Genomic DNA, 25,387 nt, shown 5'->3' on the forward strand with positions numbered 1-25,387 from the left:
TTGAAGTGACTGGCAACCGGGAGATGCAGACTGCGCACCGTTCTCCGTGGGCGATGCAATCGGTGAGCATCCAGTGTGAATGTCCTCCAACCGCCAGGCAGCAGTGCGATGGGACACCTGGCCTGGAGCCTGGCGGTAAATATGGTCCTCCCACCGCCAGGTGACATTGATTCCCCCACCTCCCACCTCCCACCCCGCACACCTCTCCCACCCCCCTCCCCAACCCCCTCCCCACACCCCCCCACCACCACCACCACCACCACCACCACCGATGGCCTGGAGCCTGACGGTAAATGTGCTCCTCCCATCGCCAGGTGACATTGATTCCCCCACCCCCCACACCACTCCCACACCCCACCACCATCACCACCCACCCCCCACACCACTCCCACACCCCACCACCATCACCACCCACCCCCCAACCACACCACCACCCACCACTGCTGATGGCCTGGAGCCTGACGGTAAATGTGCTCCTCTCATCGCCAGGTGGCATTGATTCCCCCACCCCCCACACACCACTCCCACCCCCCCAACCCCCCAACCCCCAATGGCCTGGAGCCTGACGGTAAATGTGGTCCTCCCACCACCAGGTGGCATTGACCCCACCCAGGGCTGACTGACGCATGTGCAGTGAGGGTCCACCTCCGTCTCCTAGTGATGGCGGCGGTTGTAGGGAAGGCAGAGGCCGGGACTGAGGCGGAGGCGATGGGCTCTCAGGCGCAGCCGGCCGAGACGCCCAAGCTCTCCGACATCTTCGAGAACGGCTGGAGGCTGCACGATGAGGTGGAGAACAGCAACGAGTCGTCCAACTCGGAGGCCTTCCAGCGCAAGGTGCGGCGGGGGATGGAGCTGCTGGAGCAGGCCACTCGCATGGTGAACCAGCTGGACCTGTTCAGGTAACCGGAGTTTGCCCGCCGCTGGGCTGCGCACCCACAGCACCACGCCGACCGAAACACGGTGCATCCCGAACTAGGGACAGCCGTCGCCCACCAGTAGGGAGTTAAAGTGTTGTCGCCGAAAAGGGGAGGGGTGGGGGTGTGGTGGCCTCCACAGGTGACGAGTGTGGAAGCCTTTGTTATCGGAAGGATTGGGTGTTTGATCCCCCCGAACGCTGTAATCAGTGAAAACCCCACCTGTGGACTTCCGGCCAACTTTTTCTGCTCGATGTATTTAGCCGAAATCCACCTCCCTTGCCTCGATGTGGTGATCAGCAATCGGGGAATACGCCATACCTGAGGCTACAGTGATGTTGAGTCACCTGATGGTCCTAGTGTCATACAACATGGAAACAGGCTCTCCAGCCTACCGTCCACGCTGACCATCCAGCAAACACCCGTTTATACTCATTCAATTTTTTACCTTAAACACCACCCCCCCCCCCCCAAATCACTCACCTACACAAGGTGGGGAGAGGGCAGTTTGCAACAGGGATTTGCCTACTGTTCTGCACGTCTTGGGATGTGGAAGGAACTGGAGCACCTGGCGGAAACTCACTGGGTCAATGTCCAGACTCAACACGGCAGTGGAGATCAGGATTGAACTTGGGCACTTTTTCTAGTTGTGCCATTGTGCCACTCCAAATGTGGAAGTTCAGTTTTGATTTAACCTTAACCTGTCCTACTTGGTATTAAGATAAAATAAGATATCTTTATTAGTCATCTGTACATCGAAACGCAGTGAAATGCATCTTTTGCGTAGATTGTTCTGGGGGCAGCCCGCAAGTGTCGCCATGCTTCCGGTGCCAACATAGCATGCCCACACTTCCTAAACCATACGTCTTTGGAATGTGGGAGGAAACCGGAGCAACCCGGAGGAAACCGGAGCACCCGGAGGAACCCACACAGACGTGGGGAGAACGTACAAACTCCTTACAGACAGTGGCCAGAATTGAACCCGGGTCGCTGGCACCATAATAGCATTACGTTGGTGGTTAGGGTTCGTACACCACCCTGGCGGTTCCCAATGAAGGATTGTGGAAAAGTGACTTTATCATCACAAATTGTACTTTGGTCATCTTAAACTGATACTGGGTCAATTATAGTGACTAATAAGGAAAGATAGTGAGATTGAAGTCACAGGTGGATGACTATAGCATGCTGTTTCCCATACCATTTGGGACTGAACCAATTTTGTCAGCTTATGAAGAGTGATATTATACTCCCCCTTTTAGAATGTTTCGCTTGTTTTCTCTCAGATCTTCATCCATGTTAGTACCAATAACTAACCCCATCATTCCTTTGGAGATTGATTGGTATTAGTTGTTAGGTGATATTCTGCAGAAGATTTACTTTGTGTGGCTTGACTTTGACTCCATCAGATTTTGTATGATCCAGAGTCAATGTTGAAGTCACCTTGGGCTATGTTCATGTCACAGTAGTCTGTGGGATAGCAATCCCAACCTTGGGCATCAATCCCATGTGTCAATCTTTTTCATCAACTTTATTGCCAATTTCCCCCCTGCTCTCTGACTTTTCCTTTTCCTTTATTGACTTATCTATTTTCATCTGAAGGGATAAGTTAGTGACCAAAATCCATTACAAGCCCATAGATCCCCTTCAGCTGTCTTCCAACCTGTTTCCAGTAAGGACTCCATTCCATTCTCCTAGTTTCTCAGGCTCTGCTGCATCTTTCTGACACCAGTGATTTCTACACCAGCTTTTCTGAGCTGGCTTCATTTTTCTCTCCATCATAGCTGACAGGGTTCTCAACTGCTTCTGTTCCATATCTGACACTTTTCTCCCACCTCCTCCCACTCAAAGCAAAGCTGTGATTCCCTTTGTGGTAAGCATGTTAAAAAAAATATCAGGAGTAAGCCATTTGGCCCCTTAAGTCTGCTGTACTATTTCTCAAGATCATGACAGATCATCTATTTCAGTGCCCTTTTTCCTGCACTATCCCTGTTCCCTTAACATCCAGCTTTTCTTTATCCCCTTGAAGCCTCTTTACAGCCTTCTCCCTACTCTCAATCCCACCTAGTTTATATCATCAGCAAAGGTGGAAGTATAACATTTGATCCCCTCATCCAGATAATTGATAAAGATCATGAGTTGCTAGGCTCAAGCACAAGCCCTGTGCTAGCCCATTGGTCACAGTCTGTCAACCTGAGAAAGATCTGTTGACTTCCACTCTTTACTTTATATCAACAATTCTCAATCCACATCTGTATATTATCCTCAACTCTGTGTGCTCTAACCTTACTGACCAAATTCCTATAAGAACCTTTATCAATATCCTTCTGAATATCCAAACACACCAAATCCACTGGTTTCCCCTTATATATTCAACTAGTTACATCCACAGAGAACTCCAGTAGATTAGTGAAATGTGAAATTTGGTTTTATAAATCCATACTGAATCCTTATTCTTTTCAAGGTATTCTGTTATTAATGTCATTCCTTGTTTGCTATTATAAATACCTCCTATCTCTGTGTGTAAGGATGCTCGCCTTTCATTCCACCAGCCACCACGTTTGGCAGATCACCTTTTGTAATTTCTGCCACCTTCAACATGATACCACTACCAGACACATCTTCCACGTCTCCCTATTTACATTATGAATGCTCCTTCCCCAACTTATTGGCTCACTTTCTTCAATTCTCCAAAACTACTCTTATGGCACTGTCTCAGGCAACCGCAGGAGAAGCAGTACCTGCCCTTTTACCTCTTCACTTCTATTCTTCCAGTAGTTAGCCCTCCCCCGAACAGATTAGATGTCCTTAACAAGCCTTCACTGCCCTCTCTCAATTGACACCCATCTGTGTCATCCATTTTCTCTTGGTCTATACCCTATCACACATACGCTTTGTTTTCTCTATCCCTTTTCCTTCTCTGCAGCTTAAAATGTGCCTGTTTTCTACATTTTTCCAGTTCTCTTGAAAAGTTAACTGTTTCTTTCTCCACAGATGCTGCCTAACTGGCTGAGTATTTCCATCATTTTCTGTTTTTATTTAAGATTTCCAACATGTATCTTTTTTTTGCTTTTCAAGGACTTGACAAGTTGACTAGTTTGAGATTGTCATATTCTGAAGAGATGTCTGGTTTGTTGGTAGTTAGTGTTTCTGGTTTTCTTTATAGCATTGTTTACTACTGGCGTCTTTTGAGACCACTTCAGTAAATGTTAAACATCACCATACATTTGAGGAACTAAAGCACTTTCAACCACCTAACATCAGCAAACAGCTCCACTATGTTAACTGTGGTATAGTTTTTCTTTGCTGCATGATTGCTTGATATTTCCATCAATATTACTATAAGGTTTTGGTGCCATAAATTGAACTCTAATACTATAACCAAAATTTATAAAGTTACAACAGGTCAATGGAAAAAAGAGAAACAGCCAATATTTTGGTCATTTACCTTTCATTAGCTTTAAAGATTTGATTCACAACTTTGTTTTCCTGCTGTATCTTTAGTGCTTGCATAAGGGCATGCAGGCAAGTAAGTAAAAAAAAATTATTGATGGCATATGCATCATATCTAAGCCTCTTGACCTACCATGGCCAAAATTGCACTAGATATCCAACTGTGGAAAGTTGATAGGACTTTTTAGTCATCTGCAAATATGGTTTTTGGAATTTCTGAGAATGCTGGTATTAGTTTATTACTTTACATCATTGTCATCCATGAATACAAAAATGTAAATGTAGCATGCCTGCTTTAAAGCTCCTGGAGCTCCATTGGTATTCCAAAATATAAGAAAAATATCCTCTACTAAGCTCATAGGTTTCGAATACCACTAACATCACCCACTCGACCCACTGCCACACCCACCCTACAGCTTGCTGTCCAAGCCCAAGCCATGGCAACTTGAATACAGTTGCAAAATGAAAGCTATTCAAGTGAATCTGGTTTGGGATAAAACATTCAGTTAATTGTAAATAGCCAGTATTGTTATAATGTGTTCCCTGTTTGTGCTTTTTTTCTAAACTAAATTCATATAGGGTTTTTGAAATATTTTAATTCACACAAATAAATTGCTGTACTTAATGGTCAATGAAGATAAAAGACAGCCCTATGTAATAGTTCTCATCTCATGTTAACACTTGAAAGTGCTATATAACCATTTCATTACATACGTGGTTGGCACCAATGATCAGGGCATGTCATTTGCACACCCAACACCAGACTCCCAAAACAAGTACTCTCTTCCATCCTCAACACAAGAAATTACCTGGTTGTCAGAGAAAATGATTTGAGGATATTCTCAAAGCTTCCTAGAAAGTGTGTAACATCCTACTAATTTGTGAGAATCAGTGGAGAACGATAACATTGGAAATCTTGGAGCCATCTTCCAGGAGCACACGAAAGCTCAGTATAAAGCAGTGGAAAGAGTGCACCACCTCCCAAACTACCCACCTGCAGTAAATTGTTTTATTGTAGTGTTGACTTAAAAGTGAAATTGGATAACTTAGCATTACTTTGACTTTTTTTAGAAGATTTTTTGTTCTATTACAGTCGAAATGAAGAGTTGGAAGAAATTGCCACTTCTGACGTTAAGTATCTGTTGCTGCCTGTGTTACTGGAGCTCTTACAATGAAACTAGGGAATTCTGCAAAGCGGCTTGAGCATATACAAAGGCCCAAGTCTATTACATGGACTTCTTGCAGCGTTGCAAAGATTATAACGTTATGACATTTGAGTTCCCCCAAACGACGGAAAATAAAGAAGAAAGTAACAAAGCAAGTGCTGATCCCAGTAGACCTACTGTTTCAAGTCAATCCAGTTTATTCTCCATGGCAGCAAAAAGACAGGCTAAAATTGAAAGGTACTGCTTTAATATTATTTTGTTCTCTGGGACTAATCTTGGAATAAATGAATGATTGTGGCAACTTGTGTAGAAATACTCAACACATAATTTACTTTGTTAATTCATCCCAACCAGGTATAATATGAAGAAAGAAACTGAAGCCAAATTAAAAGAGATTAAATCTGTTATCTGCAGTGGAAAAGCAGACGATGAGCAGACAAGGAAATTTTATCTATTGAATTTACAAAAGTGGATAAGCACAAGTCTGGAAGAGATTGAGAGCATAAATCAAGAAATACAAATTTAAAAAGAATGGAGGGAACTAAACCAGTAAGTGTTTGTGTTTTACTGTTTGGGTTCCAAGCTGAAGAAAGTGTAGGAAAACTGAGGGAATGAAAATAGGTGTTTTAAAAAACAAAAATTTTCCCTGGGTATGCCTTGGTCCCCTCAGATTTAAAACTCTATCCCTTTAAACTCCTCCTGCTGTACAGTCTGTAGGTATCAGCAGTTCCCTCGATAAGGCCATAATCTTTGGAAACTCTTCTTTCAGAGTCCCAGGTCGTAAACCTAGACATTGGCAATTATGTCTTTACCTTCTTGGGGCCCAAGCTAAAGGTTCCCTCCTCCACCCTTTCTAATTGTCTCTTCTTAAACTTATTTGATCAAATCCTTCCATGTGGGCTCAGTGTTGAATTTTGTTTGATAATATACCTGTCATAGGACATTTTATTATATTAAAGACTCAACGTAAATGTAAGTTATTCTGAAAGCTAAGGAAATAAAGAAAGTGTACCTGGAGCTCAACTTAGGTGTAACTTGCGGGCAGCTAGATCTCCAATTTTTTACTACTGGTTTGGTTACAAAATTTGCTTGTTCTTTTAAAGTGCTTTAAGGTTCCAAGTTCGCAACTATAATTTTACCTCTCAGTCCAAAGTTCCTCCATTTCCAGTAACATCCCATCTTCAGCTTAGCATTAATATTTTTCCTCCATGTCTGGTGAAGTAGCCTTGTCCCATTCTGGTCTCATGCTGGAAAGTAGCCATTCCATAATGTGGCATGAATTCAGTTGTTTGCAATGACATAACTGAGATTGGGAAATTTGTGATGCACTGCCAGAAATATCAGAGGGTTTTGGTAAAGCAGGTGTGAAAATGTTATAGTATTTCTTCTTGAACTGTGAAGATTTATGCCTCTCATTCTTCTAACATTGGAACTTGTGTGGATCCTTGCATGTTCTGCAGTAGTGTAAAATACTGCTGGTGGGTGATCGTGACTAGACATGGGAGCAATTAGTGTTTATTGTGATGTAATATAATGAAGGAATTTTACAACACAGAAGTAGACCATAAAGCTCATGTTGCCTATACAAACACTAAAAAGGTTATTTGCCTTTCATTACATTTTGAATATTTAACTTTCAAGCATTTACCCAACACATCTTTTTAAAGACTATCTTTGGTTCTGTTTCTTCTGTTGTCTCTTGTATAATATTCTTGTATTATAATGCTGGCCACCCAATCAATATTGCCATTTAGGTGCAGACTTGTGGCCTATCAACACTGAACTTGACCTATTGTTTCTATTGAATCGAGCAAATACTAGGAAAACAAGAACTACAAGATCACTCTTCTATACCCATGCTCAGAAACTAAGTGTACTTTTTTTTTAAAGAAATAGTATAAAATAGATTCATTGCAGAGCTAATTTTTTGAATGCAATCTTGAAATTTCTTTAAAGTAAATGTAAACAAAGCATTTAAGTTTTATAATAGTTCTAAGCATTGTGAACATTTCTAATGCAAACACAATTCATGAATTTAATGGTATAACTCTACAGATATGAACTGAAGTTTTAAATGAGTTTGGATTAAGATTTAAATAGGTCAAATTTTCAGTGAATATTACAATGTGACAAAGTCATTGTGACAGTCATTTCTCCCCCTTGTTCAGCCTCAGGCTACTCGACCACAAAGACCCCCAATGCAACCTTTTATCCTTACTCGGAATGCAGCTGAAGCCAAGTAAGTCTAAACAAGAATGCTATTAAAAATCCTGTCTATGCTAAATTCTGTCATTTAAATATCTACAGTTTAGTGAAGAACTTGTATTTCTTTTGTTTGTTCTGATTTTCTAATTGACATTTCTCCCAAAGGATTACTATGTGCTATGATTTAACAACTCCATTGTTATTCCATCATCTCAGCAGAGTGGCCACTTTCCACATTTGGTTATCAATCTATAAGGTTTGTTTGAGTGGCAAAAACCAGTCAAGCTCAATCTTGTCTCTTTGGCATTCATATACATTACCCAAATTTTGTATTTTTCTGTATTTGTCCTGGCCAAGTCAAGTTTAAAGTGATTTTATTGTGCCTAAAACCAAATGAACGCATATAAGTAGACATAGTGAAAACCATCTCTCACTTTGATTCTCCAATTTAGCTGATAACTTAGAATTGGGAATTTTGCCAAATGTGAACATTAGAAAATGCATAGATAGGTCATTGGAATGGCCAGACTGATGGCAGTAATAACTTACTGTGTATTTGTCTTTTTAAATAGATTTTAGGAGGAGAAACGGAATTAGAATCAGATTTATTATCACTGACTTGTATGTTGTGAAATTTGTTGTTTTGCAGCAGCAATACAGTGCAAAGACATAAAATTACAATAAACTACAAAATAAATAGTGCAAAAAAGAAGGAATAATGAGGTAATGTTCATGGACCATTCAGAAATCTGATGGTGGAGGGGGAAAGGCTGTTCCTAAATCACTGAATGTGGGTCTTCATGCTCCTGTACCTCCTCCCTGATGGTAGTAACGAGAAGAGGGTATGACGCGAATGGTGAGGGTCCTTCGTGATGAATGCCATCTTCCTCTTCAAGATGTCCTCGATAGTGGGGAGAGTTGTGCCCATGATAGAGTTGGCTGAGTCTACAACACTCTGCAGACTCTTGCAATCCTGTGCTTTGGAGCCTCCATAACAGGCTGTGATGCAACCAGTCAGAATGCAAGAATATTTGGTGACATACCAAATCTCTCTTAATGAAGCAGAGCCACTGGTGTGCCTTCTTATTGATTGCATCGATGTGTTGGGCCAGGATAGATCCTCTGAGAACTTGAAGCTGTTCACCCTTTCCCCTGCTAACCCCTCAAAGAGGGCCAGTGTGTGTGTTCTCCCGACTTCCCCTTCCTGAAGTCCACAATCAATTCCTTGGTCTTGCTGACATTGAGTGCGAGATTGTTGTTGCAACACCATTCAACCAGCTGATCAATCTCACTCCTGTACATCACCTCGTTGCCATCTGAGATTCTACCAACAACGGTAGTGTCATCAGCAAATTTGTGGATGGTGTTTGAGCTGTGCTTAGCCACACAGTCATGAGTGTAGAGAGAGTAGAACAGTGGGCTAAGCATGCATCCTTGAGGTGCGCCTGTGTTGATTGTAAGCAAGGAGAAGATGTTGTAACCGATCCACACTGACTGTGGTCTCCCTATAAGGAAGAAGAGGATCCAGTTGCAGAGGGAGGTACAGAGGCCCAGGTTTTGAAGCTTGTTGATTAATGCTGAGGGGATGATGACATTCGATGCTGAACTGTAGTCGATATACAGCAGCCTGACATATGTTTTGCTGTTGTCTAGATGCTCCAAAGCAGAGTGGAGAGCCAGTGATATTGTGTCTCCTGTAGACCTACAATGGTGGTAGGCATATTGCAGCAGGTCCAAGTCCTTGCTCAGGCAGGGGTTAATTCTGGCCATAACCAACCTCTTAAAGCACTTCACAATAGATGTGAATGCTACCAGGCAGTAGTCATTAAAGCAGCTCATTCTGCTCTTCTTGGGCACCGGTATGATTGCTGCCCATTTGAAGCAGGTGGGAACCTCAGACCGCAGTAGTGAGAAGTTGAAGATGTCCTTGAACACTCCAGCCAGTTGGTCGGCACAGGTTTTCAGTACCCGGCCAGGTACACCTTTGGGCCTAACACCTTGCGAGAGTTCAGCCTCTTGAAGGATGTTCTGATGTCGACCTTTGAGAGGTAGCGAGATCACAGAGTTGCCAGGTGCTGTGGGGATTCGCACAGGTGTAGTGTTATTCTCCCTTTCAAAGCATGCATAAAAGGCATTGAGCTCATCGGGGAGAGAAGCATCCCTGCCATTTATGCTGTTAGGTTTCACCTTATAGAAAGTAATAGCATGCAGACCCTACCACAGCTGTCGTGCATTCAATTGTGTCTCTAACTTCACATGGAATGGCCTTTTCGCTCTTATGATGGCCTTCAGTAGGCCATACCTGGACTTGTAGGATTCTGGATCGCTGTTCTTTAACACCATAGATCTAGCCCTCAGCAGACTGCGAATCTCCTGGTTCATTCCGGGCTTCTGGTTTGGGAAAACTCGGTATGTTCTCAAAGGCACGCACAGGTCTTGATGAAGTTGGTGATGGCTGTAGCATATTCATCAGATCCGCAGATGAAACCCTGAATGTGGTCCAGTCTACTGATTCAAAGCAGTCCTGTAATGCTCCTCCGCCTCCTTTGACCATACCTTCACAGTCCTCGCCACTGGTGCTGCGGTGCTCAGTCTCTACCAATGTGCAGGGAGTAGAAGTTCAGCCAGGTGATCAGACTTGCCAAAGTGCTGGCGTGGAATGGCACCATAAGCATTCTTGATAGTGGTGTAACAGTGATCAAGTGTGTTGGCTCCTCTAGTTCTGCAGGTGACACGTTGGTGGTAGTTGGTCAGAGACTTCTTCAAGCTAGCCTGGTTGAACTCCCACCCCCCATGATTGGGAAGGCATCAGGGTGTGCTGTATCATGACTGTTGATCACGGTGCTCAGCTCCTTCAGTCCCCGTTTGATGTTTGCCAGGGTGGAATGTACACTGCTACCAGGATGACGGCGGAGAACTCCCTCAGCAGGTAGGACTGACAACACTTGACCACCAGATGTTCCAGGTCGGGCAAGCAGGACTGAGGTAGAACTGCCACGTCTGTGCACCACGATGAGTTAATCATGAAGCAAACGCTGCTGCCTTTACCTTTAAATTTTAAAAAAACTGATGCCACCGTCCAGTTCATGCAGTGGATGGTGAAGCCTTCAGACTGGAGTGCTTTGTCTGGAGTGCTGAGGGTGAACCATGTCATTGTGAAGCAGAATACACAACAGTCCCTGATGTTCCTCTGGTACTGCGGTCTTGCTCAGAAGTCTTCAATTTTATTTTCTAGAGACTGTAGATCATTCAGGAGGATAGTAGGGAGAGGGGGCCTTAGGGTCCTGCACTTCAGATTTACCTGGAGCCCTCCCTGGCAGCCATGTTTTCTGAGACAATGGAGACTATGGACTCAGTAGGAAGATATTGATACATGTGGATATACATAAAGACCATGGAGTTCAAATACCTAATTCCATGACGGTGCAGTGACCTTTTGGAGTTTTTTTAAATTGGGGATGCTGTGCAAAGGTATGCTGCTTCAAAGAAGCTCAAGTTTATAATTAGAATACTATACAGTTTCATTGCAGTGAACATTGAAATTGTAACTATTTCGGGGCATATTTAACTGTATGATTCCAGAAAAAGAATATAAGTAGAGATCTGAGAAAACAAAGCTATTTCTATTGGAGCTTGTGCCGAAGTGAAGATTTAATAAATACTTTTTAAATTATAATATGGTTCGCTATTAAAATTTGAGAAGCACTGCTTCCTCCAGTTTTAACAGATACTGTCTGAGGTTGAAGATTCAAGGATCAGTACTTCCTTTATAAAAGAAATTGGTGGAGCATCGAATACATTGCCTAGGTGGGAATTAAATGAAGACCATTGCATCATTTAGGGGAAAACTAGACAAACTAATCTGAAACAGAATAAGACACGGGGCTTTTGGGAAATGACTGGACAGTGGGTTTAGTTTGAGATTGTTATTGGAAAAGTACGTACAGAAAATGGGCTGCCATCTTTTAGAAATATCTAATGAGAAGAAAGCAATTGTGAGCTGTTCTATAAATTAGTTTTTTTTTCATTTTCCATCTTGTAGCAGTTTTCACATTATGGGTATTGAAACATAAAAAGTAGGAGTAGGCTAGTCAGCTCTTCAAGCCTACTCCACCATTCTATATGACTATGGTTGATCATCCAAATTCAGTACAGATTCCTCCTTTCTCCCCATATCCCTTGAGCCCCAAGAACAACTAATTCTGTTTTGAATCTTTTCTTTCTTTTTCAATCTTTTTATTAGTTTTCAAATTAATACAGATTGATATATAGCATCAATATTTATATATGTAATACAAAGAGATCAGGATAACAATCATAGCATATATAATCATAAAGAACAATAAAATATAAAAAAAATCTGTAGATCCAACGATCTCTTAGTAAATGAATATAATATAAAAAAAAGGAAAGAAAAAGATTTATTATATAAATTTTAAAAAACAACCCAAATAATAAAAAAAATTATAAACAATATAAACTAAACAAAAAAAAACATTTAAAAAAAAACAAACAACAAAAAGAAGAGAAAAAAGCTGGGATAAAATTTCTCAGTAGAAACAGGGCAATATTATGTCGTCAAATCTGTTCCTACAAGTTGTGAAGTTATTGAAAGGGGATCTACATCATGTGAAAATATTGAATAAATGGACTTCAAATATCTTGAAATTGAAGCGAAGGAGTAACAGTACCACTCCTATTTTTTTCCAAGTTTAAACATGATATAGTTTGAGAAAACCATTGAAAAGTAGTCGGGGGTATTGGATCCTTTCATTTAAGCAAAATGGATCTTTTGGCCATTAATGTAACAAAAGTAATCATACGGTTAACGGAAGGAGATAAATGGCCAGACTCTATCCTTGGTAATCCAAATATTGCAGTGATAGGGCGAGGTTGTAAATCAATCTTCAATATGTTTGAAATAACTTTAAAAATGTCTTCCCAATATTTTTCCAGAAGAGGACAGGACCAAAACATATGTGTCAAAGAAGCCACATTCGATTTACATCTATCACATATAGGATTTATATGGTTATACAAACAAGCTAACTTATCTTTGGACATATGGGTCCTATGAACTACCTTAAACTGTATCAACGATTGTCTGGCAAACATTGAAGATGTATTGACTAAATGAAGAATTTTCTTCCAAGTCTCTTTTGGTGTAGATGTCTGGAGTTCACTTTCCCATTCATTCTTAATTTTGTCTGAAGATTCTAGACGTATTTTAATAATTAAATCATAAATTATTGCTATCAAGCCCTTCTGATAAGGATTAAGACATATTTTTGTTTCTGTAGATTCAATTTTGTAAAGTGTCGGAAAAGAGGGTATAGTAGTTTTTAAAAAAATTCTGATCTGCTAATATCGAAAAAAGAATGATCCAGGCAAATTATATTTATTAGACAATTGTTCAAAAGATGAAAAACAATTATCAATGAATAGATCCCGAAAACATACTATTCCCTTCCTTTTCCATATGGAAAAAAGCTGAGTCAGCTCTGGATGGATGAAAGAAAAAGAATAGATTGAATGGGACTTGACAAATTAAATTTCTTCAATCCAAAAAATTGACGAAATTGAAACCATATTTGTATTGTATGTTTAACAATTGGGTTAGTCGTATGTTTACTCTTCTTGGTAAGTGCAAAAGGGAGTGAAGCACCTGAAATAGAAACTAATGAAAAGTCAAGAACTGATTGGTGCTCAAGGCATACCCATTTGGGGCGTTGAATTACATCAGAATCTTGTATCCAAAAAAATAAATATCTAATATTAATTGCCCAATAGTATAATCTAAAGTTAGGCAAGGCCAAACCACCATCCTGTTTTTATTTGTTGTAAATATTTCTTACTTAACCTTGGGTTTCTATTCTGCCAAATATATGAAAGAAATTTAGAATCAATAGTGTCAAAAAAAAGATTTCGGGACAAAAGTTGGAATCGATTGAAATAAGTATAAACTTTGTGGTAAAATATTCATCTTAATCGCATTAATTCGGCCTACCAATGATAAAGACAGTGGAGACCACTTTGTAAATAATTGCTTAACATGGTCAATTAAAGGCAATAGATTAACTTTAAATAAGTCCTTATGTTTCTTCGTAATTTTAACACCTAAATACATAAAATAGTCAGTTATCAATCTAAAAGATAATTAGCTATAAATTGGGGTTTGCATGTTCAATGGGAAAAGTTCGCTCTTATTAAGATTTAGTCTATAGCCAGAAAAAACACTGAACTGATCTAGTAGCGATAGCACTGCGGGGATAGATTCCTCCGGATTAGAAATATAAAGTAACAGGTCATCGGCGTAGAAATATATTTTATGAATCATCTGTCCGCGAGTAATGCCACATACATTTGAAGAGTCCCGAAGTGCAATAGCCAAGGGTTCTAAACCAATATCAAATAATAAAGGGCTTAACGGGAAAACTTGTCTAGTACCTCGAAAAAGCCTAAACAAAGGAGATCTTTGATTATTAGTAAGTATTGAAGCCATAGGTGTATAATAAATCATTTTAATCACAGATATAAATTTAGGGCTAAAATTAAATTTTTGAAGTGTAGTGAATAGATATTCCCATTCGACTCTGTCAAACGCCTTTTCAGCATCTAGTGAAACAACACATTCTGGAATTTGAGATGAAGGGGTATAAATAATATTTATTAATCTCCTGATATTAAAATGTAAATAACGATTCTGAATAAATCCTGTCTGGTCTTCGGAGATAATTTGTGGGAGAACATTTTCCAGTCTAAAGGCCAATATCTTAGAAAATATTTTTGAATCTACATTTAATAAAGAAATAGGTCTATAAGATGCACAATCAGTGGGATCTTTATCCTTTTTAAGAATTAAAGAAATAGTTGCTTCATAGAAAGATTGTGGTAGTTTACCCACTGATAGGGCATCTTTAAAAATTTTGGCTAACCAGGGAACAAGAATATCAGAAAAGGCTTTAAAAAATTCAGCTGTATATCCGTCAGGGCCGGGTGCTTTACCCGAGTTCATTGAAAATATTACTTTCTTTATTTCTTCCTCCGAAATGGGAGCATCTAATGTAGAACGTTCATTTAAAGATAGTTGGGGAATCTTCAGATCTCTTAAAAATTCATACATTGATGTAGGATCCTCAGGGGATTCTGATTAGTATAAAGAAGAATAAAATTCCTGAAAGGATTTGTTGATTTGAACAGGATCTATCGTGTAGGTACCATCTGTATTACAAATGTTATGAATCTGACGTTTAGATAAAGAAGCTTTCAATTGGTTGGCCAATAATTTACCGGATTTGTCACTATGTATATAAAATTGACTTTTGTTTTTAAGTAGTAGATTTTCGATTAAAGATGTTAATAATAAACTATGTTGTAAGTGGAGTTCTGTTCTCTTTTTAAAAAGCTCCAGATTCGAGTATCAGAATAATTTTTATCGATTTCTTTAATCTTGTCAACCAATATTCGTTTTTAATTATTAATTCGTTTTTTCAAGCCAGCGGAATATTAAATAATTTGACCACGAATATATGCTTTAAAAGTATCCTATATTATCCCACTGGAAATTTTTTCAGTAAAATTAGTTAAAAAGAAAAATGAAATCTGTTCTTTGATAAATTGGATGAAATCTGAGTCTTTTAATAGAGAAGGATTAAATCGCCAATGTCTGACATCAAAGGATACATCTGGTAATTTAATTGATAAAATCAATGGTGCATGATCAGAAATGGCAATTGCATCATACTTACAGTCCATAGTAAACGGAGCTAATCTAGCATCAATAAAAAAAATAATCAATCCTCGAGTAGTTATAGTAAACATGAGAAAAGAATGAAAATACTTTATCATATGGATGTAGAAATCTCCAAGCATCTAAATTTCCAGATTCAACTAAAAACGAATTAGTAAAGACAGCGGATTTATTTGGAAGTGCAGGATTTGATACAGATGTATTCATGGAAGGGTTTAGACAACAGTTAAAATCTCCACCCATAATCACAGTGTATTCATTTAAATTAGGAAATAATACAAACAGATGTTTAAAAATTTCAGCGTGATATACATTGGGTGCATGAGCATTAACCATAACAACATTTTTATTATGAAGGAGACCAGTGATTAATAAAAATCTACCATTTGGACCTGATATTGTCTCATGATGAACAAACGAAATTGAAGAGTATAAAAATAGAAGCTCCTTTCACCTTTCCTTGTGAATTCGAATGGAACTGTTGACCCCTCCAAATCTAAAAAACATTGATTATCTTTCTTCCTGATGTGAGTCTCCTGAACAAAAATAATCTGAGCATTTAGTCTATGAAAAACTTTAAAAATCTTCTTACATTTTATGTGGATTATTTAAGCCATTAACATTCTATGAAATAAAATTAATAGTCTTATCCATTTTAACAGATTAAAAAAAATATGGTATGTAAAGGGTTAATCTTAATATTTCCAAGTCTTACCAACAGGAAGAAGTAAAAAAAAATTCAGAGGAAACGGATGTGATGACAATTTAGAAAAATTTGTAGTTTAGCCCAGAAAAAAACGTAAAAATAACCCACCCCCTCCCCCAACAGCCCGAAAACTGGCCAATAGGCAGCCAGTACGCTACCCTCTAATTGAACTAACCCCTGTTCTATTGGTGGCAATAGTCCAAATTGAAAAAAAATATAAACCACCCATGTTTTGTCTTAAAATGAACAACATAATACAAACAGAGATAACGAACTCGCAACATAGTTGTGAGATTGAAACAGAGCCAAAGGGCATTAACAGCTGACAGTTAAAAAATACGGTTTAATAATTTTTTTGAAAAGAAAGCAAACAATCAGTTATTTTGTTAAATTCTTAATTGTTATTAAAACAGACATTAAAAATATTAAAAGAAGAAAAAGAAAGGTTTAAATCTAAAAATTAATTAGATAATAAAACAAGTAGGTAGTAAATCAAAGGAAAAAACACTATGTCTCTTCCGCAATTTCTTAGCTTCTAAATTAAGAGCTAATTCAAAAGAAAATTCTCGGCTTCTTGAATAGAGTTAAACCATTTATGAGATTTATCAGGCAGTGTAATTCGCAGCCTTGCTGGGAATAATAATGCAGGATGATAATTGCTTTGATAAAGACGAGCCATAATTGGTTTGTAGGTCAGCCTTTCTTTCATAACTTCTGGGGTGTAATCTTCAACTATTCGAAACTTCCGTTGTTTAAGTTGAATCATCCCACGTCTACAAGCGGTACGAATCAGGAGCTCCTTGACGCTGACAAAATGGAATCTCAGTATTACTGGCCGAGGTTTTTGATCCGGAGCAGGTTTAGATCTTAATGCTCTGTGAGCCCTATCCAAAATGGGCTGATGAGGGAACATTTCGGAGCCAAAAACATCAACCAAAAGATTAGAGAAGAATTCCGTAGGGTTACCAGTCTCGGTATTTTCTGGAAAACTGATGATCCTTAAACTTTTCCTCCTGCTGCGTCCTTCCAGGTCGATGATCCTCTGTTGTTGCTTTTCCAGGTTTTGCTTGGTCGTAATTAAGGCTTTTTCAAGTGAGTGGAGTTTGGCATCTCTCTCTTTACCAGCTTGGTCGAGTTCAGCAATTAATTGCCTTTGTTTGGCATTCTCTTGGATAAGAGTATTTTGCTTTTCTTCAAAGTCTTTTAAAGTGGACTTCAATTCGGGAAAGCTCCGATCAAACTTTCTGTCCAGATTAGAAATAGCTTCCAAAGTAGGTTGTTCTCCACTACCTTTACCATTAGCAGAGGCTTTAGATCTGGTGGTCATTTTCACACTTAAAAATCAAGATTAAACTTGTGCCAGTATTGTAAAAGACTTATTAAAGGGTGGTAAATAATAGATTGAAAAGTGCTTGGACTAAAGCCAAATTATGACTTAGTCCATGGAACGCCACCAACAGACTCGAATCTATTTAATAATTTGGCTTCAACTGCCTTTTGTGGTAGAGAATTCACAGGTGAAGATGTGTCTCCTTATTTCAGTCCTTCATGATTCATCCCCTTATCCTTAGATTGTCATTCCAGGGCCTGGATTCCTCTACCATCAGGGACATCCTGCTTTTGATCTGTACAGTCTTGATGGAATTTTGTAGCTTTTTATCCGATTTTCTCCCCCCCCCTCCAAAAAATCTACCAAATATGGCTTAATCTCTCTCCATTTGTTAATCCTGCCATCCCAGGAATCAGTCTGATGAACCTTCATAGCAAGAACATCATTCCTCAGATAAAGTAACCAAAACTGCACGCAGTGCTCAAGGTGTGATCTCACTAGGGCAGTGTATAATTGCAGCAAGACATCCCTGCTCCTTTACTTGAACCTTCTTGCTAGGCAGGCCAACATACCATTTGCTTCTTAATAGCCTCCTGCCCCTGCATGCTTATCTACATCAACTGGTGAGCAAGGACACCCAGATCTTATTGCACCTGCCCCATTCCCAATCAGAAAAAAATCTGCCATCCTCTTTTTGCTGCCAAAGTGGACAAGTTCAGCTTTGTCTACATTGTATTCCATATGCCATGCATTTGCCCATTTTGTCAATCTGTCAGAATCATGCCAATCTCCTCAGCTCACATTCCCACCAAGATTTGCGACATCCGCAAACTTGGATATATTATATTTAATTCCTTCATCGAAATCATTGATATTTTATGAATAACCTGGCAGTGATCCCTGCAATGCCTGCCACTCGAGGAAAAAAAAGCACCCGTTTATTCCTACTCTTTTTCTCCCCGTTTGCCGGTCGATGAATGAAATGTTATCAGCTGCATAAGTGCACTTAAATTGATTTATGCAATTGATTGCCATTCCAGCTGAAGCAGAATAGATGTTGTAATTTGATATTTTAAACATCCTGATGTTATTCGTTTCTAGGGTGTTTGGTCTTGGTTATCCAAGCCTTCCAACCATGACTGTTGATGATTGGTATGAGCAGCATAAGAAGAAGGGTGCTCTTCCTGATCAGGGAATTCCAAGAAGTCATCCAGGTGGGAATATTTTCTTCAAAAGTGTTGCTTTTGATTCATTCTGTGCACTTCTTATTTACATATGCATAATCTTATAGTGCAATGTATTTGCTAAAACATTACCTCTTTGAACTGACAATAGTATTTCTGACCCCCAGAGGGTTCAGAAAGAACCTACCTCAGCCTTTGTCAGTAAGATCAAAGAAAACATTTAAAAAAATTGGCATCACAATGTTACTACCAGTTAATGACATTCAGATGTTACAGTTAAAATGTGGTGTAATGCAACATGGAAACAGGCCCTTTGGCCCAACTTGTCCATGCTGACCAAGATGCCCATCTAAGCTAGTCCCCTTTGTTCATGTTTGTCCCATATCCCTCTAAACATTTCCTATCCATGTACCTGTCCAAGTGTCTTTTAAATGTTGTTGATTGTACCTGCCTCAACTGCTTCCTCCGGCAGCTCGTTCCATATTTGCACCACCCTTTGCATGAAGAAGCTGCCCCTCAATTCCCTCTTAAATATTTTCCCCCTCACCTTAAACCTATGTCCTCTAGTTTGTGATTCATGTTCTCCCAGGTTCAGGCACACACCTAAAGATGCACTGCAGAATCTCACCAAGACTCTCAATTACTGATGATCTATCTCTGAATCATTAACAAAGTAAATACATTAATAAACACATTAATCAAGGAGTGCAACGAGAAGCAGTCTTCATCAATAACGGCATTCCATATGACATTTGATTTCTCTCTTTCACCTTAAATATATTATAAGAGGTCCTCTAAGCCAATTGTTCCCATTGATTGCAGGGAATTTTAAAGTACAATTCTGCTACTATTTGCAAACTATTACCAAAAGATTTCAGTATTACAAGTGCAAATTGTGTTCAACACAAATCAAATCTTTGCAACATTCTTCTCTAGTTTAACATATTTTGCTGCCCTGCCCACATCCCCAGGAGGAGTTATTTACAGTTGGAAGTTTCTGCTGATTGGGCATATTTGCATGGATTTGATAAGATTTGAAAAAAAAATTAAGCTGAATTTCTTGTGTCCAAGGGCACATGCATAAGTTTTGAATTTTTTTTTAATTACCAAGGTACTGGCATGTGTACTTCAAACTAAACAGAAAATAAATGATTTTAAACTATTTTCTGTAATTAAGATTGAGTTGCTCTCAGGTGGTGGAATGGCACTGATTTAAACGTTTATATTTGTGACCCCTTCTCAGCTGCAGAATGAAGCATTTCAACTTATCATTCTCGTATATGAGCAGTATTTTTAAACCAGATTAATGAAGAAACCATTCTAAAGTTTTGTAGCATTATGCCATTTTGTGTTCACCATGATATAGAAATTAAATTGTGCAGACACTCTGGGGATGGGGAGAGAAGTAGGGTTGTTATCATGGGAGACTTCAACTTCCCAAATATTGATTGGCACCTGCTTAGTACCAAAGGTTTAGACTGGGCAGAGTTTAAGTGTGTCCAGGGCGGATTCCTGTCACAGTATGTTGACAGGCCAACTAGAGGGAATGCCATATTAGATCTAGTATTAGGTAATGAACCAGGTCAGGTGACAGATTGCTCAGTGGGTGAGCATTTGGGGGACAGTGACCACCGCTCCCTAACCTTTAGCATTGTCATGGACAAGGATAGGAGCAAAGAGGACAGGAAGGCATTTAATTGGGGAAGGGCAAATTGAGGCGATAAGGCTAGAACTTGCAAGTGTGAATTGGGATGACATTTTTGAAGGGAAGTGTACAATGAAGATGTGGTCGTTGTTCAGGGATCTCTTGCAGGATGTTGGGGATAAATTTGTCCTGGTGAGGCAGAGAAAGAATGGCAGGGTGAAGGAACCGTGGTTGACGAGAGGTGGAACAACTAGTTAGGAGGAAGAAGGCAGCATACATTAGGTTTAGGCAGCAAGGATCAAATAGGTCTCTTGAGGAATATAGGGTAGCAAGGAAGGAACTTAAGGGACTGAGGAGAGCAAGAAGGAGACATGAAAAGGCCTTGGCGAGTAGGGTGAAGGAAAACCCCAAGGCATTTTTCACTTACATGAAGAGCAGAAGGATGACGGGAGTAAAGGTAGGACGAATTAGGGATAAAGGTGGGAAAATGTGCCTGGAAGCTGTGGAAATGGGTGAGGTCCTCAATGAATACTTTCACCAAGGAGAGGGGCCTTGATGACGCTGAGGACAGTGTTGGTAAGGGTAATGTTCTAGAGCATCTTGATATCAAGAGAGAGGATGTGTTGGAGCTGTTAGAAAATATTAGGACAGATAAGTTCCTGGGGCCTGACGGAATATTCCCCAGGCTGCTCCGCGAGGCGAAGGAGGAGATTGCTGAGCCTTTGGCTAGGATCTTTGAATCCTCGTTGTCCACGGGAATGGTACCGGAGGATTAGAGGGTGGCAAATATTGTCCCCTTATTCAAAAAAGGTAGTGGGGATAGTCCAGGGAATTATAGGCCAGTGAGCCTTATGTCTATGGTGGGCAAGCTGTTGGAAAGGATTCTTAGAGATAGGATCTATGGGCATTTGGAGAATCATGGTCTGATGAGGGACAGCCAGTATGGCTTTGTGAAGATCATGTCTCACAAGCCTGATAGTGTTCTTTGAGGAGGTGACCAGACAGATTGATGAGGGTAGTGCAGTAGATGTGGTCTACATGGATTTTAGTAAGGCATTTGACAAGGTTCCACATGGTAGGCTTCTTCAGACGGTCAGGGGGCATGCGATCCAGAGAAGCTTGGCCATGTGGATTCAGAATTGGCTTGCCTGTAGAAAGCAGAGGGTTGTGGTGGAGGGAGTACATTCAGATTGGAAGGTTATGACTAGCTGTGTCCCACAAGGGTCGGTTCTAGGACCTCTACTTTTCACGATTTTTATTAATGACTTGGATGAGGTGGTAGAAGGGTGGGTTGGCAAGTTTGCAGACGACACAAAGGTTGGTGGTGTTGTGGATAGTGTGAAGGATTGTCGAAGATTGCAGAGGGATATTGATAGCATGCAGAGCTGGGCTGAGAAGTGGCAGATGGAGTTCAATCTGGAGAAGTGTGAGCTGGTACACTTTGGAAATATAAACTGCAAGGCAGAGTACAAAGTTAATGGCAGGATTCTGGGTAGTGGGTAGTGTGGAGGAGCAGAGGAATCTGGGTGTCCATATCCATAGATCCCTGAAAGTTGCCTCACGGGTGGATATGATAGTTAAGAAAGTTTATGGGACACCTTTGGACATAAAGCATGAATTAAAATCCCTGGTGTCAATTTCCTATTACATGTTCCAAATGTTCATTGAGGTTCTTTACAAAACTTAAAAGAATGAGTTTTCCAAGAACTAAAAATAACCAGGTACAGTATTCTGCAGTTTATTTGTATGCTGTCTAAATCTGCCACTATAAAGCACTTAGCAGACTTTGTATTTTTAAAGCCTTGTAGAGCTGAAGTTTAACAGGAGCAGTATAATGGGCTGAACCTTACTGACTTATGCCTGCTGCTGGAATTGCTGCCAATAGTCATCCCGTGAACATAATTGCCTTATCCAAATACCAGACCCAAACTCCAGTGTTACAGCTTGCGCAGACCCAGTGCCTCAAACTAGACACAAAGGAAGCTCCGTACCTTCAAAATGCCATGAAAGCTTTGACAACTGATAGTCCCATCCTCGTCTTTGATTGTCAAACTTGTGAGCAATTTTGAATAGCTTTTTAATATCTCTGATATTGAAAAGCAACTAAAATTAAATTTAAAATACTTTTTTTTTGAAAAAGAACCAAAGTTAGCTAAACTTATTAATTAGAAACCCTACACACAAGGAAAATTACCTTTATCATTGACATCCATACAATTGCTGAAAACCTTTGAAAATCAGTCTGATTTCTGATCAGCTAGCACAGGATCCAGCAGTTGATATCCTCAGCACAAATGTTGGGGAACCTTGGCAATCTCTGGCTTTGAACTCTGTGTGACGCCATCTGTGCCTAGATACCCCAAAGAGTTGTAAGCCTGGAAGTTATTGCAAAGAGTAGGTAAGAGCAAGTGTATGGAGAAATTTGAAAATGGTTGCAGTTTTAAAACTAAGGCATCCCTTAATTGCAAGACATTTTAGATCAGCAAGCTTGTAAGTAATGGGTGAACTGGTGTTGGTGCAAATTAGAACATGGGTAGGATGAAGTGAACAACTTCATGCTTATGGAGGATAGAACAAGGGAAGCTGGCCAGGAATGCACTGGAATAATCAAGTCTGGAGACTCAAATAGCAAGTTCAAAAGTTGTCTGAAATATTACCTCTTATGCCATACATTTCCATAAATTTCTAATTTTTTTTGTTCATCAGCATAACTGAAAATCGCTCCAAAGCCATTTTTGATGAAAAGCCTTTAAATTATGAACTTGAGCCTTTAATTGAATTTGTTTCTGTTATGTAAAATTATTTATCTTAGGAAGACTATATGTTGCCACCCTTAAACCACAAGAGGTATGTACATCTGGAAATCTAACATACCCTGCCCATGATTTTCAATCAATTCAGTTTTATTAACATGAAAAATTGTTTTGGTACTCTAGGGCAAAACCACAAACTTGAGAGACAATAAGCAATGGGGATATAATGATAGAGAAAGGGAACTAACAGTTTTAAAGTGCTAGCCAAGGTTCAGATGCTGTTGCTAAGGACCTTGCTCCCTCTCATTGATAAGACCTGCTGTCCCTAGTACTGCCAGATTTTAGTAATACCATAAATATTTCTACCTGAATATCAGAAATTACCTCCCTCTTAGACTTCCACACTTCATCCTTAAGTATGCTGAGTCTTTTGAATGCTCCCTAATTTCTGTGCCTTGTTTCCTAATTCCATACTGAAGAGGCATTAAGAGTTCCTCTTCAATGTTTTCAGATCTGAGGAACCACCAGACTATTCATAGTTTTCTCTAATACTTGTTGGTGACCATTGTCAGGGCTTCTCAAATCCATAATCCAACTTCAAAATATTTTCTTCACTGACCAAATAGAGGACCTTGGATTAAAATCCCATCTGCCAGTGCTGCACAGAAATGTCAAATTTGATTTTCTGTTTAACTTTCAAAAACAGCCACAGAAATGAGGCAGCTATTCTAATATCCATCCATAAATTGCTACTGTGTCATATAATGATTAGGGGCAGGAACCAAGCTATTTTTTTCTCAGTCCAATGACACTGGTATTCTTGCTAATTTAAGCTCGCTAATTCAGTTCAGGTGGAGGAGTTTTTCGTTGCTATATATCTCAGAACCACAGCATCTGTTTCAGAACCTATTATGTTCTTGGCCTGTTGAAGGTATGTAATTGGTAGATTTAAGTTGATCTTGGAAACTTTCTTCTAGTTGATCAGGAAAATCGAGAACAGGAAGCTGAAAATGATAATGAGGCGGATGATGAGCAGGCCCTGAGAATTGCACGTGAAAAGGATGACTGGAAGGATACACACAGACGCGGATATGGCAACAGGCAGAACATGGGTTAGTTGTTCTACTTGGGCTACATTTCAAGTTTCACCGCTCATCCTTGAGCCTTTGAAAGTGTACTGAGAGTTGGAACCTGCACCAATATCAAGATAGATGTGTCAGCCATGCAGTGTATGCCGCTGTCTGTTTGTGAGGTCATCATTGGTTTCCGAGTTGTCAACAATTACATTGTTGGTAGTGCCTTTTTAACAAAAAAAAATTTAGTGACCATATTATGAAGCTTAGCTCAAAGCAAAGTGAGGCACTTGTTGCAAATGCCGTTTAAAACTTGTGGTTTTTTTTGGAGTATGGTAACGTGATGAATAGCATTGAGAGTGAGAAAAGGTGACTGAATGCACAAATGTATAGTTACCACCAACTGAGTAACAAACATAAGCAATTGACTTGGAGTTGCGATTATATATAATTACAGTAAAATTTCTGAATTTAGTATTAAGCAGCATCTGGCAATCTCAATCTAAAACTCTTGTATGTTATTCCCATTCTCCAAATCAGGAGTTCAGATTCCTTTGCCAACTTTCTTTAATGTTAGTTAACAAACAAACTGCAAAACGTGAATTTTTGAGCTGTATTTAATCCCTGAATTAACTAGTTTTTGTCATCTGAATTCCTATAATCTGTGCGAATGTTTAGTATTGTAGAAAATGTTTTTCCTGCTTCATAATCTTTGGTTTAAAATAAACTGTTTTCCCATGTTATGAACTGCAAGTTGCCAAATAAAGAAAACTGTAAGTCTCTGTTGCTTTCTTAATAACCATGCAATTTTCCTGTTTCCTTTCCCTACTGCAGAAAAAAAATGCTTTGGAGACTGATCTATCAAATTATTCTTGCTTGTGCTGAGTGGATCAGGAATTTAAAAGAATTCTTAAATGTTGGATGAGAATATACAAAGAATAGCTAGTAAGTTTGCAGATGACACCTAAAATAGATGGTGTCATTAGACAGTGAAGAGGAGTATCAAGAATTGCAGTGGGATCTTGATCAGCTGGGTAGGTGGACTGAGGAATGGCAAATGGAATTTAATTCAGATAAGTGCGAAGTGTTACATTTTGGAAGGGCAAATCAAGGTAGGACTTTTACATTGAAATGAAGGGCCTTAGGTACTGTTGTAGAACAGAAGGAGCTTGGAGTACAAAAGTGGAGTTACAGGTAGGGCAATGAAGAAG

General features: G+C 39.5%; 1 protein-coding gene across 1 annotated transcript; it reads left to right on the forward strand.

Moving 5' to 3' along the window:
- The first annotated feature begins 629 nt into the window (after positions 1–629).
- On the forward strand, positions 630–24,956 carry igbp1 (immunoglobulin (CD79A) binding protein 1). Its single transcript, XM_052022242.1, is given in 8 exon segments — positions 630–899; positions 5,458–5,519; positions 5,522–5,575; positions 5,578–5,767; positions 5,885–6,083; positions 7,705–7,769; positions 18,623–18,735; positions 24,081–24,956. Coding segments are annotated over 8 exon segments (1,062 nt in total). The 5' UTR covers positions 630–660; the 3' UTR covers positions 24,221–24,956.
- The last annotated feature ends 431 nt before the right edge of the window (positions 24,957–25,387 follow it).

This window comes from Pristis pectinata, chromosome 8 (genome assembly GCF_009764475.1).
Source record: "Pristis pectinata isolate sPriPec2 chromosome 8, sPriPec2.1.pri, whole genome shotgun sequence".
In the NCBI taxonomy this organism is placed as follows: domain Eukaryota; kingdom Metazoa; phylum Chordata; class Chondrichthyes; order Rhinopristiformes; family Pristidae; genus Pristis; species Pristis pectinata.